We start from the raw sequence: 23,290 nt of genomic DNA, 5'->3' as shown, positions 1-23,290 counted from the left end.
GCCCACATCTCCTCTACTACATAATCACTACTTAATCTGAAGTCACATCGAAAAATATTTAAATATTACGAGGCAACTTAGAAGCAAAGTCTTCAAAAACAAAAAAAGTAGAAAAAAAAATCCAAAAATATTACTTCAGCTTAAAAAAAAATATCACTTATAGTAAGAGCGAATGAACCCTTTGCTGTCCAATGAAACCTATTTCTGGATGATGTATAAAATATATACACACAACCCTCACATTGCAAACGTAAAAAAGGAAATTAAAGGGTTTCTTTTCCTGTTACGCTTCACACGGCTATAAATTAAATAGTCCCTTCATTTTTTTAATGGTATATTTAGCCACGGCAGTGAGTCTGTTATTATATATAGTCTACTGTTTTGGGGTTTTTTTGTTAGTGTTTTTCTTTACATAACTTCCTGTTTGGTGATGGTGGGTTGCGGGATGGAGGTTGGCTGTTTAGATACAGTGGCGATTGCTCCATGTACAATTTTGTATTGTTCTGCCCCGGAACCGGCTGGCGGGGACGGCTGAGGTGTTTCCGGTGTGGCTGGTGAAGAAAAAAAAATCAAATTATTATTATTATTCGGACTGTTGCTGTGCTACTTAATATACACATTTAGTGGTTTCATTAAAACAATATGGGAGACCTAGTAAGAGGGCAGGGAGAGTTCTTCTGCTGCAACAGCAACTTTTAGTTGGATAAATCTTTAAAATTCTTCTTTTCTTCCAAGCAGGCCCGGACTGGCCATCGGGCACACCGGGCATTTGCCCGGTGGGCCGCGGCCGGGCCAGCCTAGGCCGCGGCCGGGCTAGATTGATTTAGGGGCTAATGGAGCTGCAGCTCCAGGCCCCTACCTTAAAATAGGCCCAGTCAGGACCGGACTGACTGGGCCTATTCGGCCGTCCTTAATGCAGGGCAAAAGGGGCACCTGCCCCTTAAGCCCGCAGCAACTGCGACCGGGCCCGCAACTCTAGCAGCGGGCCCACAACTTACCTGGCAGGCGCGCGAGCAGCGTCTCTTCTACCGCCAGGGGGACGCAGGACTCCAACAGAACCATGTGACGTACGCCACGTACGTCACATGACCCTGCTGCGCGTCTGCTTCCCCTGTGTAGATCTGCCGGCGTCTGCAAGCGGCGCGTACAGACAGTTCAGGTAAGGGGGTGAGGGAGGTTGTATGGAGTATGTGAGATTGAATGAAAGAATTAATTAATGAGTGTATGTGAAGGAGTGAGTGAATTAATGTTTGTGAATGAGTATATGCAAATGAGTATCTGAATGAGGGAATTAATGAGTATCTGAATGAGGGAATTAATGAGTATCAATGTATGAATGAATATCTGAATGAGTGAATGATTATCTTTGAATTAGTGAAAAAATATTTGTGAACAAGTGAATGAATATGTGTGTGTGATAGCATGGATGTGTAAGGGGGGGGCAAAGATGCAACAGGCAGGCTGTTTTGGTGGCAAAGATGCCACAGGCAGGCTGTTTTGCTGGCAAAGATGCCACAGGCAGGCGGAGGGTGCGGGTGTCAGCGTGACAAAGCCTGTCCTGGTGTTTGTGATTGGGTGTCAGTGTGGCAAAGCCTGTCCTGGTGTTTGTGATTGGGTGTCAGTGTGGCAGAGCCTGTCCTGTTGTGTGTGTGTTTGGGTTTTGGTGTGGCAGAGCCTGTCCTGGTGTGTGTGTGTGTGTTTTTGGGTGTCGGTGTGGCAGAGCCTGTCCTGGTGTGTGTGTGTCGGTGTGGCAGAGCCTGTCCTGGTGTGTGTGTGTGTGGGTGTCAGTGTAGCAGATCCTGTCCTTGTGTGTGTTTGTGTATGGGTGTTGGTGTGACAGAGCCTGTCCTGGTGTGTGTGTTTGGGTGTCGGTGTGACAGAGCCTGTCCTGGTGTGTTTGGGTCTTGGTGTGCCTGTCCAGAGCCTGTCCTGGTGTGTGTGTCTGGGTGTCAGTGTGGCAGAGCATGTCCTGATGTGTGTGTCTGGGTGTCAGTGTGGCAGAGCCTGTCCTAGTGTGTGTGTGTTCGGGTGTCAGTGTGGCAGAGCCTGTCCTGGGGTGTGTGTTTGGGTGTTGGTGTGGCAGAGCCTGCCCTGGTGTGTGTAGGAACACAGAAAAGAACCCCAGCACTCCAATCAGCTTCCAATCCTTAGGTTACTTTTTTCAAAGAAAGCAAAACAAAAAAGCAACGTTTCGGCCAAACGTTGCTATTTTTGTTATGCTTTCTGTTTTTGTTTTGCCCTTTTTTCCTGCTAGCTCCCAGCTTCCTGGGAGTTGAGTGCTGAACCATTTCTTCTTTTTTTAACTGTCCTGGTGTGTGTGTTTGGATGTCGGTGTGGCAGAGCCTGTCCTGGTGTGTGTTTTGATGTCGGTGTGGCAGAGCCTGTCCTGGTGTGTGATTGGGTGTCGGTGTGGCAGAGCCTGTCCTGGTGTGTGTGTGTGTGTCTGGGTGTCGGTGTGGAAAAGCCTGTCCTGGTGTGTGTGTTTGGTTATCTGTTTCCTTAATTTACAGTAGGAACTATTTCATTTTTACTTATCCAGAGATAAAATGCCCTCCTGAATTTGTAGTGACTTCAGGGGACAAAACATTCAAGGCCCTGAAATCATTTAGTGGAAAAGATAAGGTATTGTGTTATTTACTCTATAATATTTATTTAAAGGATTAGTTGTACTAAATTGTGGCTTCAGGCTTCCCATGTTGAATGACCAAGTATTATGTATATGTATGTACATATATGTTTTTTCATAAAAATGGGCTGCTCAGTCTGAAATGCCCGGGCCTATTTTTTGTCCCAGTCCGGGCCTGCTTCCAAGGTTCTTTTATCTGTTTTTCTTAAATAACTCTGACTCCTGGGATATTAAGTATTTTTACCAAATATATTTAATCTTTACTAAATCCTTAGTAACCCTACATTAAGTTGAAAAGGAGGATACGCACACATCTGTCCATTGTGGAGCTGGGTTGGCAGGCTGTTGTTGGCTACAATGACGTTTGTTGCCAGGTGGTCTTGGACCAGATGAGGGTGTAGCGGGTGATGAGCGTGCGGTGCTTCATTCGTTGATCCTGGAATAAAAAAAAAAACAGGCATTTTTTTACCGTATTCATCTGTTTTGATGTAGATTTTATATCTGGTTATCTCCCAAGGGTTCTAGGTACATCTGGTTGCCACTGGTCTGGGGTTGTGAGCGAACCGATGTAACCCTACCCATACATTGCCTTGTCCACCCACTCTCAACCCGCACTGCTACCATCCATAGAACTATTTTAACCAAGAATAATTAGTTCCTGATCACATCTATGCAAGTGAAAGATCATTTTCACCATTAATGTCCATCCATAGTTCCATTGGCCGTACGTAGTTCTACATTGTTGTAGTCTATTTGCTTATGGGGCTGTATGGCAAGGCCACATAGGGGCGAAGCCACAAATCCGGAGTAGCCTTCTACTCCATCCCATGAACAAAATGCGAGTAGAAGATATTTTGGGTAGAAAGAACCCGTTGACCATTGATTATGTCTTCTCCAGTTTCTTTTCTACTGACCTCCAAGAAGCATCTCCTGCAACAGGTTGTCAATCTTGGCCATCCCGAAAAGCTTGACAAACTGGATCTGCTCTATCATCTGCCAGGTAATACTCTGCAAGGTGGGGAGCAGGAGAAGAAGCTCCCCAAATCTCCCCCGGGAGTCATACTGTCTGTCGTTGATATAATCTTCCAGGCTGACCTGAACCTGGTACCTCATCCTTTTGATTTTGGTCGGGTCGCTCAATCCTTTGGCATCTTCACACGAGAAGGAAATATTTTAAAAAATGTGTCAATGTCACCGATATTTGATCGATTCTCCAAAAAAATAATACTATACTACATTTACCAGCATTATGGTACAACAGAAATGATCGATAAATATGGCCACCAGGACTTTTTTTCCATTTCGAATTTTTTTTAATACATTTATTGGCTCCGAGAATTCAGATTGCGGAAATTAAATTCAAAATGATACGTACCAGGGTCAAAAAATATTATAGCTTTCAAACACGCATACTCGTTGTCATCGATTTGAAGTTCCTGGAATGGAAGAACCAGCTCGTCTAGAATTCTGACGGCCACTCGGCCAACTTCTAGCTCGGGACAGTTTCGTGGCACCAAGCGATCGTTCCCTGTCCAGGATAAGAAGAGTTTATGAGTTGAAGGTTATAGCCCCATGTTTCAAGGACAAATTACAAGGGGGCCGTCATCAAATATAACTCCAGATTTATATCTTTACCAAGTAACAAGAGGTCTTTATAAATCATGGATCTTTTGGCAGCTCCGAGAAGTAAGTGCTCCCCCGCGTGCGCCCGTAATAACGCCACCTGGAACAAGAAAACCAGAAAAAACATGTTTTAACTTGTAGTCTTGAAGGTATATGACTTTTAAGAGATGTACTGGCATTGAGAGAGCACCAGGAATGCCTTTATTGTGATTGGGTCACTTGGACCCCTTGGAAATCCATGGGACCTGAACAGCTGACCTGTTTTGCTCTAGATTAAAGGCGCTGTTCCACTTGGGCAATATATTAAGTGAGCGCACTGGCTTCTCAAGCAAATAAGCCTTAGCGGAGCATAAAGCCAACACGGCTTTACATCACACATCATGTGACATTGAAACATTCCCTGGAAAATTATGAATGAATGAGGCAACAGTTTATTATTTTAGGGGAGGGAAAGCCAAATTAGTAATTAGAACAGAATCTTTTAGGAGGCCGATGAACTTGGTCCTATTGGTGAAGTTTGTAAAGTATGAATAAGCATCAGAATACGCGGAACGTGGAATGATTTTATGATCTTTGGTTCTAGACACTACAAGGCACCAAGCTAATTAGTTATAATAAGCAGTATGTAGTGGACTACGATGCCCGTTCTATGTTTCTTATAGAGTTTTATTCTTATAGGATTTTATGAGCCATTTAAGCTGGGTCTTGGAAGATTGTAACATCTAGAACATCTGTTGTCCTGTTCCAGGCGCCCGGCGCGTTATGTAGTTACACGTGTCGCTGCCTCGGCTCGGTTAACCATTCATTCTATCTCCCGTTACACATCACAGGTTTTGGAACACACAGAGGTTAAAAACGTGACAGATTAACTGCTAAAAACCAGCAGTTTTAATCATTTGTCCATAAAAAAATACATTTAAAGTCTATCTTCTGCTAGAAGTGGGAAAAATCCTGCGCTCCAGCTGTGGTTGGATCTCATCTCCCATTAACCTCAGCCAGACCCTGGCTTTAGGTAGGTGAGGTATATGGGTTTACGGGTAAGGCACGTTTCTGGAGAATCATGTCTTATACCATTTCTTAAACTATTTTTGTTCGTTATTAATGAATTTTGAGCCCACCTGGTCATCTAATGGAAGCTCACAGAAAGCGGGGATGTATTTGGCCCACTCCACCAGAACCAGGAGCTGCTGCTTCATTGAATCGCACACGTCGCTGATATTTGCAATTTTCTTCCCTCTGATATCTGTGTTCAACACGGACACGGATGACGTTATCTGCCAAAAAATATATCACAGAATTATTCATCACATCCGAGGGGAACGAGTCATTTCGAGACACGAAAAAGTGTCTCTCACTCAAGTATAAAGCACTGGGGGGTTATTACTGTATACAGTGCTGGGGGGTTATATTACTGTATACAGCGCTGGGGGGGGTTATTACTGTATACAGTGTTGGGGTTATATTACTGTATACAGCGCTGGGGGTTATTACTGTATACAGCGCTGGGGGTTATTACTGTATACAGCGCTGGGGGGTTATATTACTGTATACAGCGCTGGGGGGGTTATTACTGTATACAGTGTTGGGGTTATATTACTGTATACAGCGCTGGGGGTTATTACTGTATACAGCGCTGGGGGTTATTACTGTATACAGCGCTGGGGGGTTATATTACTGTATACAGCGCTGGGGGGTTATATTACTGTATACAGCGTTGGGGGGTTATATTACTGTATACAGCACTGGGGGGTTATTACTGTATACAGCGCTGGGGGTTATTACTGTATACAGCACTGGGGGGTTATTACTGTATACAGCGCTGGGGGTTATTACTGTATACAGCGCTGCGGGTTATATTACTGTATACGGCGCTGGGGGTTATTACTGTATACAGCGCTGGGGGTTATATTACTGTATACAGCGCTGGGGGGTTATATTACTGTATACAGCGCTGGGGGTTATATTACTGTATACAGCGCTGGGGGTTATATTACTGTATACAGTGCTGGGGGGTTATATTACTGTATACAGCGCTGGGGGTTATATTACTGTATACAGCGCTGGGGGTTATATTACTGTATACAGCGCTGGGAGGTTATATTACTGTATACAGTGCTGGGGGGTTATATTACTGTATACAGCGCTGGGGAGTTATATTACTGTATACAGCGCTGGGGGTTATATTACTGTATACAGCGCTGGGGGGTTATTACTGTATACAGCGCTGGGGGTTATATTACTGTATACGGCGCTGGGGGTTATATTACTGTATACAGTGCTGGGGGTTATTACTGTATACAGCGCTGGGGGGTTATTACTGTATACAGCGCTGGGGTTTAGGCTCAAGGAGATAAATATGTTATCCATGGGACCCCCTTTTAAAGCAGAACTTCCAGTGTAACTGCTCGGCTGTGCGTCCGCTCTGGCATCCTGTTCGTTTTCACAATAGAAAGATCTCGTTTTGCCAAGAGCCGCACGACGTGTCTGCTTGAAATGCCCTGCACTGTTTCCTCTCTGCTTGCCTTCTCTGCTCATCTAACCAAATCTTAAATAAACAACCCAAAAAAAAAACAACTATTACAGCGCAGATTTCCTCGCTGAGGTTACGTGCATTATTGGGAGAATCCTACTACTATCTAAAAAAATGTAATATTTAAACTTTTTCAAGCCTTCTAATCTGTATGAAGCTTGCCTCACAGCTTGGATTGTACTTTTATTTTATTTAATGGGTTCTACATAGCACGATGGTCTGTTGGGATGCTGTCTAAACTAATAAGGAAAAAATGAACAGATTTGGGTTAAAACCACACGTTCTTAAAATCTCATCAGTTTCCTGCCCTGAAGTTCTCTCCCTTCTCCTTCCCTCACCCTTACGAAGGTTGCCTCATCCAATCAACAACAAGCAACAACTTAACCATGGGGGGGGGATAACTTAATGGGGAGGAATAACCATGCATAACTTGAGAACATGAAGTTAAGATGAATTGAAATGGCGGTCCAGGCACCTTGGCAAACATCTCCTACCTGCTGTGACAGTACTTCAGCTTGGATTAACACGTTAATAGATGGTAAACTGCTGTCTTCATAACTCGATCGTCTTGTGCTGATTCTGTCTCGTTCATTCTGTACAGCTGTAACGATGGAGAGATAAAACGGGGTTAAAAAAGGAGCAATTATAACATTGGAAAATGGAATAATTTAGAAAATGGTGGCATTTTTAATAAAGTAGGTGGTGAAGACCACGAAACACAGAGAAGACCAAGAAACAGTAGGAGAACTCTAATGGCCATTGGAGAAGAGGAAGAGTGGAAATGGATGAGTGGTCTCCCGCGTGGTGAGACCCCCATTAATAATAACAGAAGATGTTCAGAAGGGTCTGGCTGCCCTTTTAGCATCTGCTTGGGAATGGTGGACATTGTCTTCAACTTTTAGAACATGGAATCATTTAGAAAATGGTGGCATTGACATAAAGTTGGCGGTAAAGGCCAAAAACCTAAAACAGTAAGAGAATTATGTGACCATAGGACGAGGAAATGGATAGGAGGTCATCCACATGGTGTGACCTCCATTAATAAAACAGAAGACCACCCTGCGGCCGCCTTTTTAGTGTCTACCAAAGGGTGGACATTGTGGTCGAATCTCATCGCATTGAATAAACATTGGCTTTACTTGTTATTGCAGGGAACCCGGGGTTAGCTGAGGAAATAATGCGATTACCAAATAATTTGTGGTAATAAAACAATAAGGGCTTGGGTTTAACCCTTCGAAGACTCTTTAGTAGGAGTCGGCCTTGTAGGTTTGGTTTTCCAAATGTAAATCTCGCTCTGATAACCGAGTATGACTAAGCAGAGCGGAGACTAGAAAGGAAAAAAAAAAGGACTAAATTTCTGTAGTCAGCAACGCTGTAAAGGGAGCTTAACCCAAGGTTACGGGAGCGTTTATCAGTAAATTCGCTGAGTTCAGACACGGCACGATGTTTTCCAATGTTTATTCAGAATTAGCTGGTCATGGACCTAATGTGAAATTGATTGAATATTAACAGACACCAGTAAGGCATCTAGAAAAACATAACGAGATTCATCCAGGTAATCCTTAACAAGGAACCGTGCATCAGAGTGCTGGCTAATGGGATTCATTTATCAGCGGAAAAGTGGAGCGCTTCTGGAGCAAAGTGAACCGATTCGGAAGGGAACGTTCCCTCACTTCATGGTGGTTGTGCCAAATTTCAGCGATTAGCAAAACAACCAATATGCAATGACAGTGTCAACAGGTGTGTTACATGGCTTGAGACAACAGGCGCACTCTTGGGGATATATGTGGGGAGGTGACACAGGTGTATCATGGTCATGAGCCAAGGTGGGATGCATCAGGAGGTCCAAGTGGTCAAAGAAGTGGCTGGACCTGGAGCAGAATCTTCCTTCCCAAACTATTCCCAACAGTCCCTGAACTGGCTGTGGATGAGTCCTGGATTTTACCCCTCTCTGTTCCCAACATTTGGTGGCCCCTGGTATCCCATGTCAAGCGTCCTCAATAGCGCCCTCTGTCTGTGTGGATGTGTATGGTCCATGAAGTAATAGGAAATGGTTCTTCTAGAGATCCCAGAAAAGGTGAAGGAATGTCCCCTCTAGTACAAGGCCATAAGGGGCTAATTTATAATCCTCATTAACTGAATTTTCCCACAAAATTTCACATGGCGCATGTGTTTGATAAAATGCTTTTTATATCACATTTTTCTAACCTGTATTTCTCAGTTCTTGCGTTAATCAAACAGATCTGGAGTTAACGGCCAATAAAGTAATTCAGGTGTTGCGAGGGGAAAAAAAAAAACACATTCCAACCTCACCTTCTTTTTTCATTCCAGCTCGGAAACATTTCTTCAGCCGGCAGTAACGACACTGATTCCTTTTGTCTTTGTCTACTATACACTGTCTGCTAAACCTGAAACAAGAGAAGAATACATCCATTATCCCAAGATATTCTCCGTCCACAGTCCTCAACTCCTCGGGTCTCTGGATTTGTAGGGATCTTGCAAATTTTTGAAACCATTCATATTTTATTTAATAAAAATAATAACACCAATGTTATTTTCCTTAAAATTACGCTACACCTCTTCCCTTTGGTTCCTACATGTCTTACAATGTCATTTTGCCCTCATTAAAGCCCAACCTTACAGATCATCACAGAATTCCCAGGTCTTAGACGAAGATCTATCTTCTGAGGAGTCACTTGGGTTCTTAAATTAGAAGAACAAAGTAGTTGGCGGGTATTTAAAGGCCACCAACCACCTAAAGTCAAATAACACCTCATCATTCAGTGTGTCTACCTTAGTTAGCCTAAAAAAAATGAGTTATGATGTCACAACCCTACACAGATGGCAACGGGACACAACCTGGAGAAGCTTAGATCTTTCTGGATTGGGCTGACCTTCGTAGCTGAAACCCAAGGCCCTTCCACCAAAAATGAGCTCCTGGACACGTTGCATAAGATCCTCAAGAGACTCTTGAGATATTTTGGCATTGACAACAAAAATATATAAAGAAGATTTGTTGTTTTTAATGCTAAGCACCAAAGTCTGCCACCCTACGGAGAGGTCTTGCTGTGGAGTACCATCAATCAGGGACAAGCTAAAGGTTCTGCGGTAACCACGTTACTTGGACATTAAAATGAAAATATATTGTATTTAGGGTTGCCCGTCTCTGAATTTTTGAAGCCTGAAAGGTTTCGAATGATTTGCTGGCCGCGGGTTGGATGATAGTTCACGCCGTTGTCCTCTTGTTTACCCTTTCGGTTTTTTATGATGAGGACAGAGAAGAATAGATTTTATTACTCGACTAACAATCTGTATTTTATTTCCGAACCCACAGATGAATCTCAATATTTGCTCAGAGTCTGAAATTAGGATTAGCAGGGTTTTGTTGGAAGGGTTTAAAGAAAGTTTACCTCAGGCTTCACGGGACTTCATCATAAAAAAGGCGGCTTTAATAAACCAGCGGTTTTTATATTTAAAAAAAAAAAAATCACACAAAGCAAACATTTTCATAAAAAATGTCCTGGTTCTAAAATACAAAATGAGTTACAAAGATTTATTCAAAAAGCCACATACCCAATGCAGTGGCCAACGTTTCTACCCCAGCTGGGTCTTCATCAGGGCAGAAACCACAAATATAGCAGGGTAATGATTTCTAGCTTGATAAGGGACCCAGTTAGGGTTAAAATATAGTTAATTTTATCAACCATACCGTTAAAAAACAATATGCTCGTTTTGCAAAGAAAAATAGATACAGCCCATTAAAAAAATGAAGTCTTTAGTCAAAGTTGATACGTTTTTTGGGCCAATATAGAAAAAAATGTAAAGTTCTATAAGCTTTACGGGACCTCGGAGGTCTCTTGTTCAGATGGAATGTGAAGATTTGAGGAAGTACATGGTTTTCTTCCCCAGAAACACCTGAAATTAATCACTTTCAAAAACCTCTACCGATGATTGGTCTGCCATCCCACATTTCCCGTTATATATTTCATAAAATTTGCTCGTCATCATTATTTTCTCTTTCATCCAGCATTTTATCTTTTTAACTCCGTTTTAACTCTTTCAGTTATTATCCTTTGTCCCTAACGCTTCTTACCTGCACGAGTACATGTGATTTTTTCGAACGCTCCTCCGGAAGAATCCTTTGCAGCCATCACAGCTGGAGGCTCCGTAGTGTTTGCCCGTAGCTCGGTCGCCACATATGGCGCACAAGGAGTTAATTCCAATGCTGTTGGCCGCGTTGAGGTTTGTCACTTCCGACGGGGACGTATCTGCGAATGACACAACGTGTATGAGAAGCGCATGTCCAGCGTAACACGAGTAAGCAATGATTAATATGATATATTTTATATATATTTAATATTAATTATTATTTCATATTTAATAAAAATTATTATTTCAAAAATTTCAAAAGAATTCCTGAAAAAAAGAGAAGAAGAGAAGGTATCGCAGGAACAGGTTTGGATATGTGTAAAGTAAATGATATATGATTTTGTTACCATAGCAACCAATGGAATGGCCCTATCAATTGGCATATTCTGTTGGTTGCTGTGGCAACAAGACCAGTTTTTAGCATTTGCATCAGTTTGCTTATTTTGTTCCTCGTTTTATGGATGCTCATGTGGATTATCTTGAAGCATAACTGCCCCGTTACCACGTGTACCAGCCGTGTGGATCACGGGCCAGTAACGGAAATCCTCTGATCTCCTCTGACCAGCCCAAAAGAGGTGAAAAGGCAACGGAGGTCTGTGCTGTTGCCCCTGCATGTCCAAAACGAGACTATACCTGGGCCAACTGGGCTTTGCCCGGAGACTCCAGGAGAACCGCCGCTTCCCTGGGTCTCCGGGTGACCTCAGGGAAACGCCAGGCACTCCCCGCCTACTCCCCCTCCAACAATAAGTGTTCCCTGCTACGTCACCGGGACCGCCCACTGACATCACCGGGACCACCTCCAAACTTAGCAGGACCTCCCACCAACATCCCGAAAAAAGGGGGATCCGGGCAGCGGAAGCCAGAAAGTTCCCAGATATGACGATCGCCAGCAGCTGGGAAGGCGGCCCTGTCGGTTGCCCCAGCTGAGTGGTCCAAATGACCCCCGTTTTATCTCAGTATGGCGGCTGCTGGAATATCATTGTATATCACTGTACCAATAACCTAATAACTGCAGCACCCGGCGAATGTAAAGCGAATGAATGTCTTTATGACCCAGCGAGCGTTACCTTTATCACCATTCCGTATTTTTATGGCCTCTGAATCACCAGAAATAGCTCACCGCGCCTAAATCTGCCTCTCTGCCGCAGCCGCTTCTTTATACATCAACATCCAACGCATACAAATAATATATTACACGGCGTGAAATACTGGAAGGAAGCTGCGTACCCCCAAGTGTCTCTATTTTGGAGGGTCAGTCCCTCCTTTTGTTACCCAAATCCCTGAGTTTTTTTCCTCCCCTGATGCCCCTCGTTTCTAGGAGGTCAGAATGTTTGCTGGGTATGAGGCTATCACGGGGTCCTACAGCCCTAAAAGCCCCAATAATGTGTATAGTATATTAAATCTCTTTATGTATTTAAATGCTTCTATCATATCCTCTCTTCTCTCCTCCAAGCCGGACATTTCTGACTTTATGATGTCACAGGAAATGAGTCTAAAATATCCACGGGTTCTTTGATCAACGGCGATCAGATGTTCAAGATGGACCTTATAGTCCAACCATCATCAGCAGCTGCTTAGGGTCTCTACTTATCTATGGGGGCCGCTTCACCGCAAAACATTTTAAGTTTAGGGACCCTAAAAACCCAAGATCTACCCCCAAAAATTAAACCAGCCAACGGGGGTTCATTCACCGAATCTGCAAAGAGCTGTATGTTTGAGTGTGTGTATAGTTCGTCTCCGAGCGGCTCTCTGTATGTGTTTACCAACTCACTTAGACGATTTTATGGACGTTTCAAGGCTGCGGATAAGCGACCCAGCTATGTATCAACTTCTCAGCTCCGCCAAACAACCATGCCTTTAACCCATTGCGTGCCAAGAAAATTCTGTGTGTTTTGGGATGAGATTTTTATTTATGTAGTTTTATTTATTTATTTTTTTGCACTGAGGCTTAAATGTTTTACGTTTTTTAAATTATTTATTTGCCAAAATATTTATTTTTGTTGTATAATAAACAATAAATAAATAAAACTATTTTGCTAATAAATAATACTAATAAAATAATCAAAAGAAGAAGAAATTAAAAAAAAATATATATGATTTGTGCTATTAAATTCCATTAGTTCCATCTAGTTAAAGGCTTTTTTACTTATAACATACCTCCCTACAGTCCTAGTTTTCACAGGACAGTCACGCTGCCCCGCTCAAGTGGCCCAGAGTGCTGTAAAATCAATTCTGTTTTGTTGCAACAAATTGTCTACACGTTGATATTAGGGGCATTTCCAGTCCCGGAACAGCCGTAAGGCTCAGTTATAAAGCAGGTCCAGGGGAGCAGCCCCCCCCGCCCAAAAAAGCCAAGGGGGCCGATTGCTCTCTTCGGCAATCGAGGGCATCCAGTGTGCCATTGCTCAATGGGGTGGTTATAAGGGAGATCTCTGATCCCCCCACACACACACACTGGCCTGCTACGGAAACTGCATAAATGGAGCATATAACGGATCCAGCCAGGGTCTAAATGCTGCTTTAAGACCTTGCCACTCCCATACTGTCTCGCAGGAAAACTCACCAAAACAGATTAAAAACATATATTAGTGACTTTTGTTTTTGCAATATGTTTTGTTTTTATATCGTTTTATCTGTTTGTTAAAGTATGAAGCACATTAGCATTCTCTGTATACATATTTACCCCATTTGTGCAGAACAATTTCATCTTATCTCAGTGCTTTAGATGATAAACCTACAGCTCTTATCTCACGGCTTTGTGGCAAACAGCAGAATATCTGGGTCTAAATCCTCCTGATCAATGAATTCTTTAGAACAAACATTTAAAATGGAATTATTCAGCTCTCTGCTGCACAATGGAGTTTGTGAGCCTCTGAAACCAGCCTATTAAACAATAGAAAATGGGAATTTCCCTTAAACTTCTAAAGCGTATGAAACAAATACCCCGAAGGGCACATTATTAACCCCACACCCCCAATCCAACCCTAACCATGTTTTTATCTTTAAAGTTGGGTTATATAATGTATTCATTGTGTACGCCCCTCCCCCTTTTAGATTGTAAGCTTTTGTGAACAAGACATGTATCATGTCTCGACTGCACATTTCTGCACAATTTGTTGTTAAGATATAATAACATAAATTATATAATAATATATGATAATGAAACTATATTCCGGTTATTTTAACATAGCTCAGACCTTGATCAGTCGTTGGTCTCGTCTTAGATTCAGGAGCCGTATCCCTATCCAATGCATGTTTAATACCCTCACTGTATTACCCTCTACCACTTCTACTGGGAGGCTGTTCCACTCAACTACCACCCTATCAGTAAAGGAAAACTTCCTTAACCGATACCAGGTTTGAGATTGCAAGGAAACTAATCCCGTTACATCCCTTCCAAGTGACAGTGGAGGTAACTTAGATACCAGGCTTTTTAACTCCTGCTACGGCTGATAACTCCTGCAAAAACATTGATGAGTGCGAAAATGGAAATTCACGTCCGTCATGATGTCATAATACACATGATGACAGCCGCAGTGCAAACTACTGTTCAAAGGTTTGGGGTCACTGAGCTGTTTTCATGGAAACAAGGACATTTCTGGCGGTAACATAATTGCAAAAGTGTTTTTTAACAAATAATTAGCCTTTTAAACTTAAACTTGGATCAGCGAACACAACGTGCCATTGGAGCACAGGAGTGATGGGAGTGATATAGGGCCATTGGAACACAGGAGTGATGGGAGTGATAAAGGGCCATTGGAACACAGGAGTGATGGGAGTGATACAGAGCCATTGGAACACAGGAGTGATGGGAGTGATAAAGGGCCATTGGAACACAGGAGTGATGGGAGTGATAAAGGGCCATTGGAACACAGGAGTGATGGGAGTGATAAAGGGCCATTGGAACACAGGAGTGATGGGAGTGATAAAGGGCCATTGGAACACAGGAGTGATGGGAGTGATAAAGGGCCATTGGAACACAGGAGTGATGGGAGTGATAAAGGGCCATTGGGACCCAGGAGTGATGGGAATGATAAAGGGCCATTGGAACACAGGAGTGATGGGGGTGATAAAGGCCTCTGCACACCCATGAAGAGATTCCATTAAAAATCATCCGTTTCCAGCTACAATAGTCATTTACAACATTAACCCCGTCCGCGCTGGATTTCTGATCCATTTCATGTTATTTTAATGGACAAAATATACTTTTCTTTCAAAAACAAAGAAATTCCTAAGTGACCCTAAAGTTGAACGGTGGGGTATGTGTTGGTGGAAACAGGGTCTTTTTCAGTTACAAGAATTACTATTAACAGACAAGGTGCCTCTGGCCATATATATATATGATGTACTGTATGTATATAGAATCACTACCCTTTGAATCACTGACTTGTTTGTACACCTAATTCCCCCAATGCCACCATGCAAGATTAACCCCTTGTGACCTCACTTTTCAAACAGTGCCTTATCTGCTTCTCTGAAGTCCAAACAAGTTTTCTATTTGCAGTTGCCTATAAACAAGGTTCCGCCATCTAGTGTTCATGAAGGAAACTGCAACAAGTCTGTGATTTATGATTTTTCCATGTCAAGCTACAAAGTGTTAAAAACAGCTCTATAAATCAGTGTGCGTGAATACTGAAATACCAAGCCCGTGAATGAACAATTCCAATGTTACTGCGAAATACTACAAAACTATTTGCCAGTCATTTGTGTATCAAGTATATATACGTTCCAGATGTCATATAAACCGTCCTTGTATAAGAAGGCTGCGCCTTATGTCACACGAAATCTGAACATGTTTATTGTTCTATTGTGTTTTCCCATAATGCTTTGTTTTATGAAACTCACCAGAATTCAAATCTCCAGGGCACGTTCATTCGAGCCAGCGATTCTCAAATATTTTGCCAACCGGGATCTGCTTGTAATGCATTATCCAAGCTCTGTTGGGTACCCATTGATTAATGACATTTGCATGACATCATTACGAGGGTGCTTGTATGAATGTTTGAGGTCATACACCTATGCCTCCCAGCTGTCGTGCTTTGCACGGGACAGTCCCGATTTTGCCACTTTATTCCACTGTCTCACCAAGTTCTATCTCCGTACCGCTTTTCGGGCCAGGTAGAGCTCGGTGGGACAGCGGGATTCGGGACTGCACTCACGCGGTCCCTAACGCTGACACTCTACCTCGTAATCTCCATCCACCGGCATCCTGATTCATTTAACAATAACGAAGTAGAAGAAATGTCTCCACATTATATAACTATTTAGTAGCACCCAGTGTAGCACGAAATATGTCTGATTTGATCTATACATTCCCTAAAAGACGTCACACAAGTGTCACTGGGAGAGATTGTACCTGCGACCGGTGGGACGTAAGCTTGGTGGGTATCCCTTAATTCATCCTGACTCCCTCTTTAGGCTTTACTATTTCTGTCGTCTCTCATCCCTCTATATAATTAATACAAACTAACGACTCACTAAACAGGGCCCAAAATCGCTTGAAACCCCGGTTTGGTTTTTAGTACAAGCAGATAAACCAATGTGCTGTAAAGAGCCATCCCAATGAGGCTCCCTAAAGAGTTATTACCACTCTCCATTAGCGAATATACTCTATTTATAATGCAATAACTTCCAACTAGCATAGTGTCAAAGGAGGGTTTTATAATAATATATAATAATAATAATAGTAATAATAATAGAATAATATTTTTAAAATCTAGAGAAGTAAAATATACATATATATATATATATATATTGCTATACACGTACACTCATAAGCAAAATAGGCATTGAAAAGTATCACGTAGGCATAAAGGGTATGATTATAATTTATAATATAATAATATATATAACATATCATAAATATAATATATATAAAATAAATATTAGAAATATATATAATATATATTCTGTCTGTCACAATGTGAAGAAATTAAACAAATAAATCATTTCGGGCAGAAATGTGAGACCAATTAAGATATTGGCTGAGCAAAAACCATTTCCTGATTTAGAGCTCCGCTATTGGTTCAGAGACATAACGTCAAGTTATTGCCCTGCGTCATTCTGTATCGGATGTACTACGGGCAGGAGTATTTGTACTAAGAATATACGAGTAGCTGAGTAAAAATAATAATAAAAAAAAACATTTCCCAAACTTTTACCCAATAAACAATTATATAAAAATTAGAAATCTTTTTTTTCTTCTTACCATTCCCAATAGACAAAACTTGCATGTTTTCAAATTCTAAGGTGGTGTATGCAGGATCTAAAGCCTCGGTGTAATCTGCCATATCCATGTCTATCAGAGCTTTAGACAGTCTCATTATAGTCTAAGAATCAGCGGCTGACTTCCAGCGGGTCCCCCGAGACTGCACCGCATCGACTCCGGTCTCCTATCTCACCAATGCTCTTAATTTGCAATGGAGAGCCTGCGAAGGGATGAGGCCTATAGCTTGAGGTGGAGTCCCCGGGGGTTAATGTTTAATCACCCCACCTCTCCATGCACACCGTATAACCCAGCCCTCCTTTTCAGATAGTGTCTCTCTCTACCTTACCACTTTTATTGTTTCATTGAGTTGTCAAGTTACAAATAGCGCTTCAGAGGTGAAGCTATCTGTGCCACCAAGTGTCCCGTTTTTGGTGGCCTTGGTCCCCGCTTTCCATTAGTCCCGTCAAACCCTCTTAACGCCAACGACAAACGACATTCCAAAAGCAGCTTGAATTTTTGCCATTAAAAGGTATTTATGGCATTGAAAAAAAAATCCCCAACGAAAATATATTTTTTAGAATTTTTTTTTTATTTATTTTATTTTAGGGAAAATAAATTATATATTGATGAATTATTATTAATGGATTTATTTTTCGTTTATCAAATAAAGCATAAAATTTCTTCTCCTTTGTCTATAATTTTGTGTAATTATATAAATGTCACCAGATTTTTTTGTTTGTTTGTTTATGACCCCCCCCGATAATTATCCACCAATCGCAAAGCAAGATCGCCTGCCGAAAAAACATTAACACAGCATGTGGGCTGAAAATGAACCTAATATACAGATTTCCCAGCTATAAAAGGGTTAATATTTCCAGGGGTCTCCACGTTAGCTAATTTGGAAGTTTCAAAACACTCAAGTATTTCACAACTGTTTTCGTAACTCTGCGTTTTAACATTGAATGTTTGGTATCAGCACGGGAGGGGGGGTTATATTTGTATGGGGGGGCCATAACAATCGAAATGCTTTTATCCTAAACCCACCACGACTAATGTGCCGTGGCAGGAGGTGGCAGGAGTGATAGGGTGGACGTGGGAGGCCTATGGGGACCTGAGTTTCTTGCCCTCGGATTTGGAATTGTTGAATGGGGAAAGTTACCAGACCGACAGGTGGAAGTATTTGCCCCTCAGAAGGCAGAATCTTATATGCCAAATGTCAACAAGTATCCAAACAAACCTTCCAAGAACCCAGGTTAAGAGCTTCAGGACCATCTTTACGACCCAAGTTCCTTCTCGAGGGGCTCAGAATGTTTGCTAGGTATGAGGGTATCAGAGGGTTCTACAGCCATAATACGGGGGAAGCGACAATAAGTAATGCTTAATACAGTTTAAACGACAGAGTAGGGCCAGATTGTAGGACAATTACGACCAATGGGCTTTTTTTGACATTCACAACATTCACTTTGTTGTGACATCACTTCCTGTCGCCTTACGTGATCACAGGCCCCGTTACGCTCTCTAACACTCCAGTTTCCTTCCTGGGATTGTGGGAAAGTAGAACTTAAAACCCACTTCTTGTTGAGACGCTCAGATATTGAGCAGGCCGTGATAGGTCACCTGGCATACTGGATAAACATCTGGGCAAATGGTATGATCCATAACAACAGACCACAAAACGCATCAACAGAGCACATAGGCCTATAAAACAGGGGGCTTGGGTGCTGTCACTGAATGGGTGGATCATGTATGTTTATGTATGTTTATGATTATGTATGTTTTTAGTATGGACGGTTCTAAGCAATACTTGGGCTGTTTTCCCCGTTGCGGTTGGCTTCGAGTTGGAGAGGAGTTAACTGAGTTCTTTACCTGAATCCCACAATCCTCTTGTCAAAGAGCCAATAAAGATAAGGGTGTGATTATCATTATTGTGACAGGGGTTGGGGGCGAGGTGGATACACAAAACATTTCACATTAAAAGGCAAGAGGAAAGCCATGCAGGGAATTCAGTTTTTACAGAAAAAAATAATTACGTGTCTGTTCCTTTAAGGAATGTACGTGGCATACACTTTCTTGGAGGCTCCATGCCTACGGTGTTGGCACGGCCAGTCTGACCACCCGTAGCGTGTTCATCAACGAGCTTATTCGTAATACTTTCAGATATCCCACAAATGCGTTGGGGCCCACAATACATAGAACAAGGACTCACAATGAGAAAGGAGAACATCTTCAGGACTGGGCTGGTAACATTCATCCCAGGGGCAGCTTCTGCCAAGTGGCCCAGTAAAAACGCGCCCAAGACCCATTTCACAGTCTCAACGAGTCTAATCCTGTCCATGTAGAAAGGCAATCCAATGAGCACAGAAAGGATCCAGTGATAATAGAAAGTCACCTAAAGTACTTCTTACTGATCCTCCAGGATGTGACCCGTAGTGCAAGAGCAGCCCAATGGGCTATGCCCCCACCCCCATTCTTAAGACCCCCTAAACATCAAGGTACAGGTCCACCATGTCTACACACATGCTTCTATGAGAAGACAAAGAATAGCTGAATGTATTTATTAATAACAATGTACTTATTTGTATGTATAACAAATTCTAATTTGGAAAACACCACAAATTTCCATTTTATTAGCCAGATAATACCTAAAATACCTAAACGGCCCTAAAATACTTTTCTTCTTGTGTACATAGCACAAAAAGCATTCATACTTCTCACTATCAAGATCAACATTCACCCTGCCTCATATAACTTAAACATATAACATATAAAAATCTTTATTCTCCTTATTTTAAGATTTACTTTTAATTCTCAAAAAATGTCAAGTAGATGTTTTTTTTTTCCTGCTCGAAATTCTCACCGTAATTACTGCTTAGTTGAGAAAGCCCCTTTTAAATCTAAATAAATGAATACACGAATACCCTGGTTTTGATCCCTCGTTAAGCAAGTTAATAGACCAGAAATGTTATCTGTGTGGAAACAACAGGATTTCTAATTAAGGCCAGTTGTAGTGTGGATAAGTCAACCATTATCTCTTTCATCCACTGTCCTTTAACACCATTCATGGACACATATCAGTGTTCACACAGATACAGGTGTGTATATAACGCTAATCCGAAATATTCTGGATCACCAGGGTAATAAGGCAGACCCACGTTGGTCCAAATCAGAACCGAGGTGGCTCAAAAGATTTTTTACTATAAAGAATCTAATTGATTAAATTGTTGAGTGCTAGAGGGGTCAAACAAGATAAACTTTCCAATGAAGCCTGAAACGGTTTCTTAAATATTTCATTTTCTGGTTATTGAAGACCTCAGAACCTGGGAATAATTAATTCCAAGCTTCCAACCTCCCTTCCAACACAAATGGAGCCACAGAGACCACACGACTAAATGAGGGTAGTCTGAAGGGTAGTCTGAAGGTTGACCTACATGAAGACGCTGGTAAACCCAATGTATGGACAAATGGATGTGGCAGAGTTCCATTAAATCATTCTATTTTTAGAGGTACATAGTAAATATTTATGTGAATATAGAGTTGGGTCTTGCAGTGGAATATCTTCTGGTGGAGTAAGTGCCTCCAACATCACCAGCCAGCAAGGAGAAGAAGTCAATGGTTTGGGCAGGTAAGGTATAAAGACTAGTTGGGTGTGGGAAGCCAGGATAAATGAGCCCCACACGTCCATACTGGATCGATGGACTAGAAGACAAGCGTCCACCTCCATGGCCTAACTTGGTAACGTAGTTAATCCAAGAAGTTGCTTCTCGTAGCACATTTCAGTTTCACTCTCTCAACAGTTCCCAAGTTCCCCATTTGTTGGTAGTCTTTTTGGTAAAAACTTTGCTAAAGCCAAGAAGCCAAGTCACATGTTATGCCTCAAAACCTCCATCTACATCACATCACTCCTCAAACTGTGATTTATTTCCACCGTGGTTAAAAAGAACAACCTCTATTACCCCCACCGTTCTGTGTCATCTGTGGATTTCAAAGGACCTTATCAGGAGAGATTAGGATAAAATGTGTTCTGCTGACAAAACTGTTTGCTGCCTGTTGGGGTTTAACCAGCAGAATAAATAGTTTGGGAGTCATTTTTTTTAAAAGATGAGACAATAAATATTAGAATTAATCAGAAATCAATGGCCATTAAACTAATTTGAAAACGTCTTGATAACTTTTCACTTCCAAGTGGGCTTTTTAGGCAATATTTTCAATAACACATTTTCCCTTATTATCTGACATTATATAAATCATACGATCACCCATCGTTGATGTCGATATGTCTCTCCCTGACCATATTTACTATATGTGAGGAAACTGAGACTCGACCCCAGAGTATGGACACTTAGAGGCAGGTTGGCCGGGGGGGGACGGGTTGGTCCCAATTCTCCAAAAGGGGGTGACCAGCTTGTGGAGTGCCCAGCGATGTATTTACCTTTGGCGCTGCCCTAAGCCTGACCCAGGACACCCAGCAGCTCACTCCACAGCCGCCATCTTAACTACAGGCTATGGACGCTGCGCCAAGTGTAACTTGGCCCTGTAAATGGCCTATTGAGAAGCAGCTCCTAGTCGGCCTAGGCCAGAATACCTCACTGGTAGCGCTGTAGTAGCATGGCAGCTCAAGTCATCCCCAAGCTGGTGAGATGACAGGTTCCGTTCCAGTGAGTGTCTGGTGTTAGAGTGAGTGTGTGTTTTAGAACATACTAATCAATATATAAGGAAGTGTGTAATTGTGTTAGTTGTTGTGTGTGTTGGGTACTTGGGGGCCACTTTACTCCCCTCCCCCAGACTAGAAGCTGCCAGCCCTCCCTGATTGTAACATAAAGGAAGAGTTGTAGTGTTAGTAGTCAAAATAACCAAAAAGTTGGTGGGTTTTTGAAATATCACACATTGTGAGTTATGCTTCCTATAAATTCTTCTAAATTGATTTTTACGATAGATAAAACATGGTCACCGGCTATCAGCCCCCCGTGGTAGATGGAATCCACGGGGAAAATAAGGATCCTGAGATAACGAACGGAATACGATTCTGTGAAGGCACAACAAGAAACACAAATGCAACACCAAGGTTATTTATGAAGAATACATGTTTAAATTCTTGGAAGGAGGAGGAGTCCCGATGTTTATGACTTGATAGAAGCATTAGCAGGGGGTATAAAAAGACTTGGGTTATCTGAAAACAGCTTATTACTCCGTCAGCACCTTATCGCTCACTTATAAAGCAGATAGTTGGCTTATAGCATTTCTTTAAGCTAAATACCATCCGGAGGACCTTCCACTTCATTAAAGATTGAGTTCTCTTTGCTGAACAGTTTTGAATAACATGTTTATTTAATATCGCATTATAACTTAGAACACTATTTCCCATCATGCACTTGCACCCCTTTTCCCGATTGGCTGATCATCTTTATAGTCACCTGTAATATATGGGCCGGCCAAGTCTTATGTTGTAGGTCAACTTTTAGATGACTTGACCCAAGAGAGTTTGCCGGCACTCAACAAACCAAACTCCAACATTTTGGACAATGCTATGCTTGGGGAAGAACCTTTTGTATTCCAGCATGACTGCGCCCCAGCACACAAAGCAAGCTCCATATAGACATGGTTGGATGAGTTTGGGGTGGAAGAACATGACCGGTCGCACAGAGCCCTGACCTCAACCCCATCGAACACCTTTGGGATGGACAAGAATGGAGATGGAGAGCCGGGCGTCTCGTCCAACATCAGTGCCTGACCTCACAAATACTCTACTGGATGAATGGGCAAGAAAATCCCACAGAAACTCCCCCAAATCTTGTGGAAATCCTTCCCAGAAGAGCGGAAGCCGTTATAGCAGTAAAAGGGGGACCAACTTCATATTAATGTCTATGTATTTAGAATGTGATGTCATCAAAGTCCCTGTTGGTGTAATGACCAGGTGTCCCAACACTTTTGTCCAAATAGTGTATCATGGTATCCCCATTGCAAATGCATGGGGGCATTATGCATAATCCTCCCCCATATGTATTTGCCCTTTTGCTGTGAATGGGTGTTTGTTCAGATCTCCCTAAGCATGCTTTGAAAACACTCCCATCGATCGGCTGCGATTGGCTGCTTCAAGCAGGAATCGGCCGACCACAGAGGAGGAGGAGAGTTGCAGCTGCAGGGCTGCAGCATCTTC

General features: G+C 42.2%; 1 protein-coding gene across 2 annotated transcripts in view; it reads right to left on the bottom strand.

Moving 5' to 3' along the window:
• Nucleotides 1–401: 401 nt before the first annotated feature.
• HNF4A (hepatocyte nuclear factor 4 alpha) overlaps nt 402–23,290 on the bottom strand; it is a 42,440-nt gene continuing 19,551 nt past the window's right edge. The window contains exons 1-10 of one of the 2 annotated variants that reach the window (XM_053452892.1): nt 17,137–17,343; nt 10,873–11,047; nt 9,093–9,187; nt 7,274–7,380; nt 5,368–5,523; nt 4,262–4,349; nt 4,002–4,154; nt 3,541–3,777; nt 2,937–3,062; nt 402–551 (exon numbers count right to left, since the gene is read on the bottom strand). In XM_053452892.1, coding sequence (XP_053308867.1) covers nt 409–551; nt 2,937–3,062; nt 3,541–3,777; nt 4,002–4,154; nt 4,262–4,349; nt 5,368–5,523; nt 7,274–7,380; nt 9,093–9,187; nt 10,873–11,047; nt 17,137–17,251 — 1,395 coding nt within the window. In that variant the 5' untranslated portion in view covers nt 17,252–17,343 and the 3' untranslated portion in view covers nt 402–408. Of the gene's footprint in view, nt 552–2,936; nt 3,063–3,540; nt 3,778–4,001; nt 4,155–4,261; nt 4,350–5,367; nt 5,524–7,273; nt 7,381–9,092; nt 9,188–10,872; nt 11,048–17,136; nt 17,344–23,290 lie in introns of those variants that run through there. The other variant, XM_053452893.1, reaches the window with a different exon arrangement.

The sequence above is a fragment of the Spea bombifrons genome, chromosome 13 (genome assembly GCF_027358695.1).
Source record: "Spea bombifrons isolate aSpeBom1 chromosome 13, aSpeBom1.2.pri, whole genome shotgun sequence".
In the NCBI taxonomy this organism is placed as follows: Eukaryota; Metazoa; Chordata; class Amphibia; order Anura; family Pelobatidae; genus Spea; species Spea bombifrons.
The sequence above is the reverse complement of the archived record's forward strand: the minus strand, read 5'-3'. Positions and strand labels throughout refer to the sequence as shown.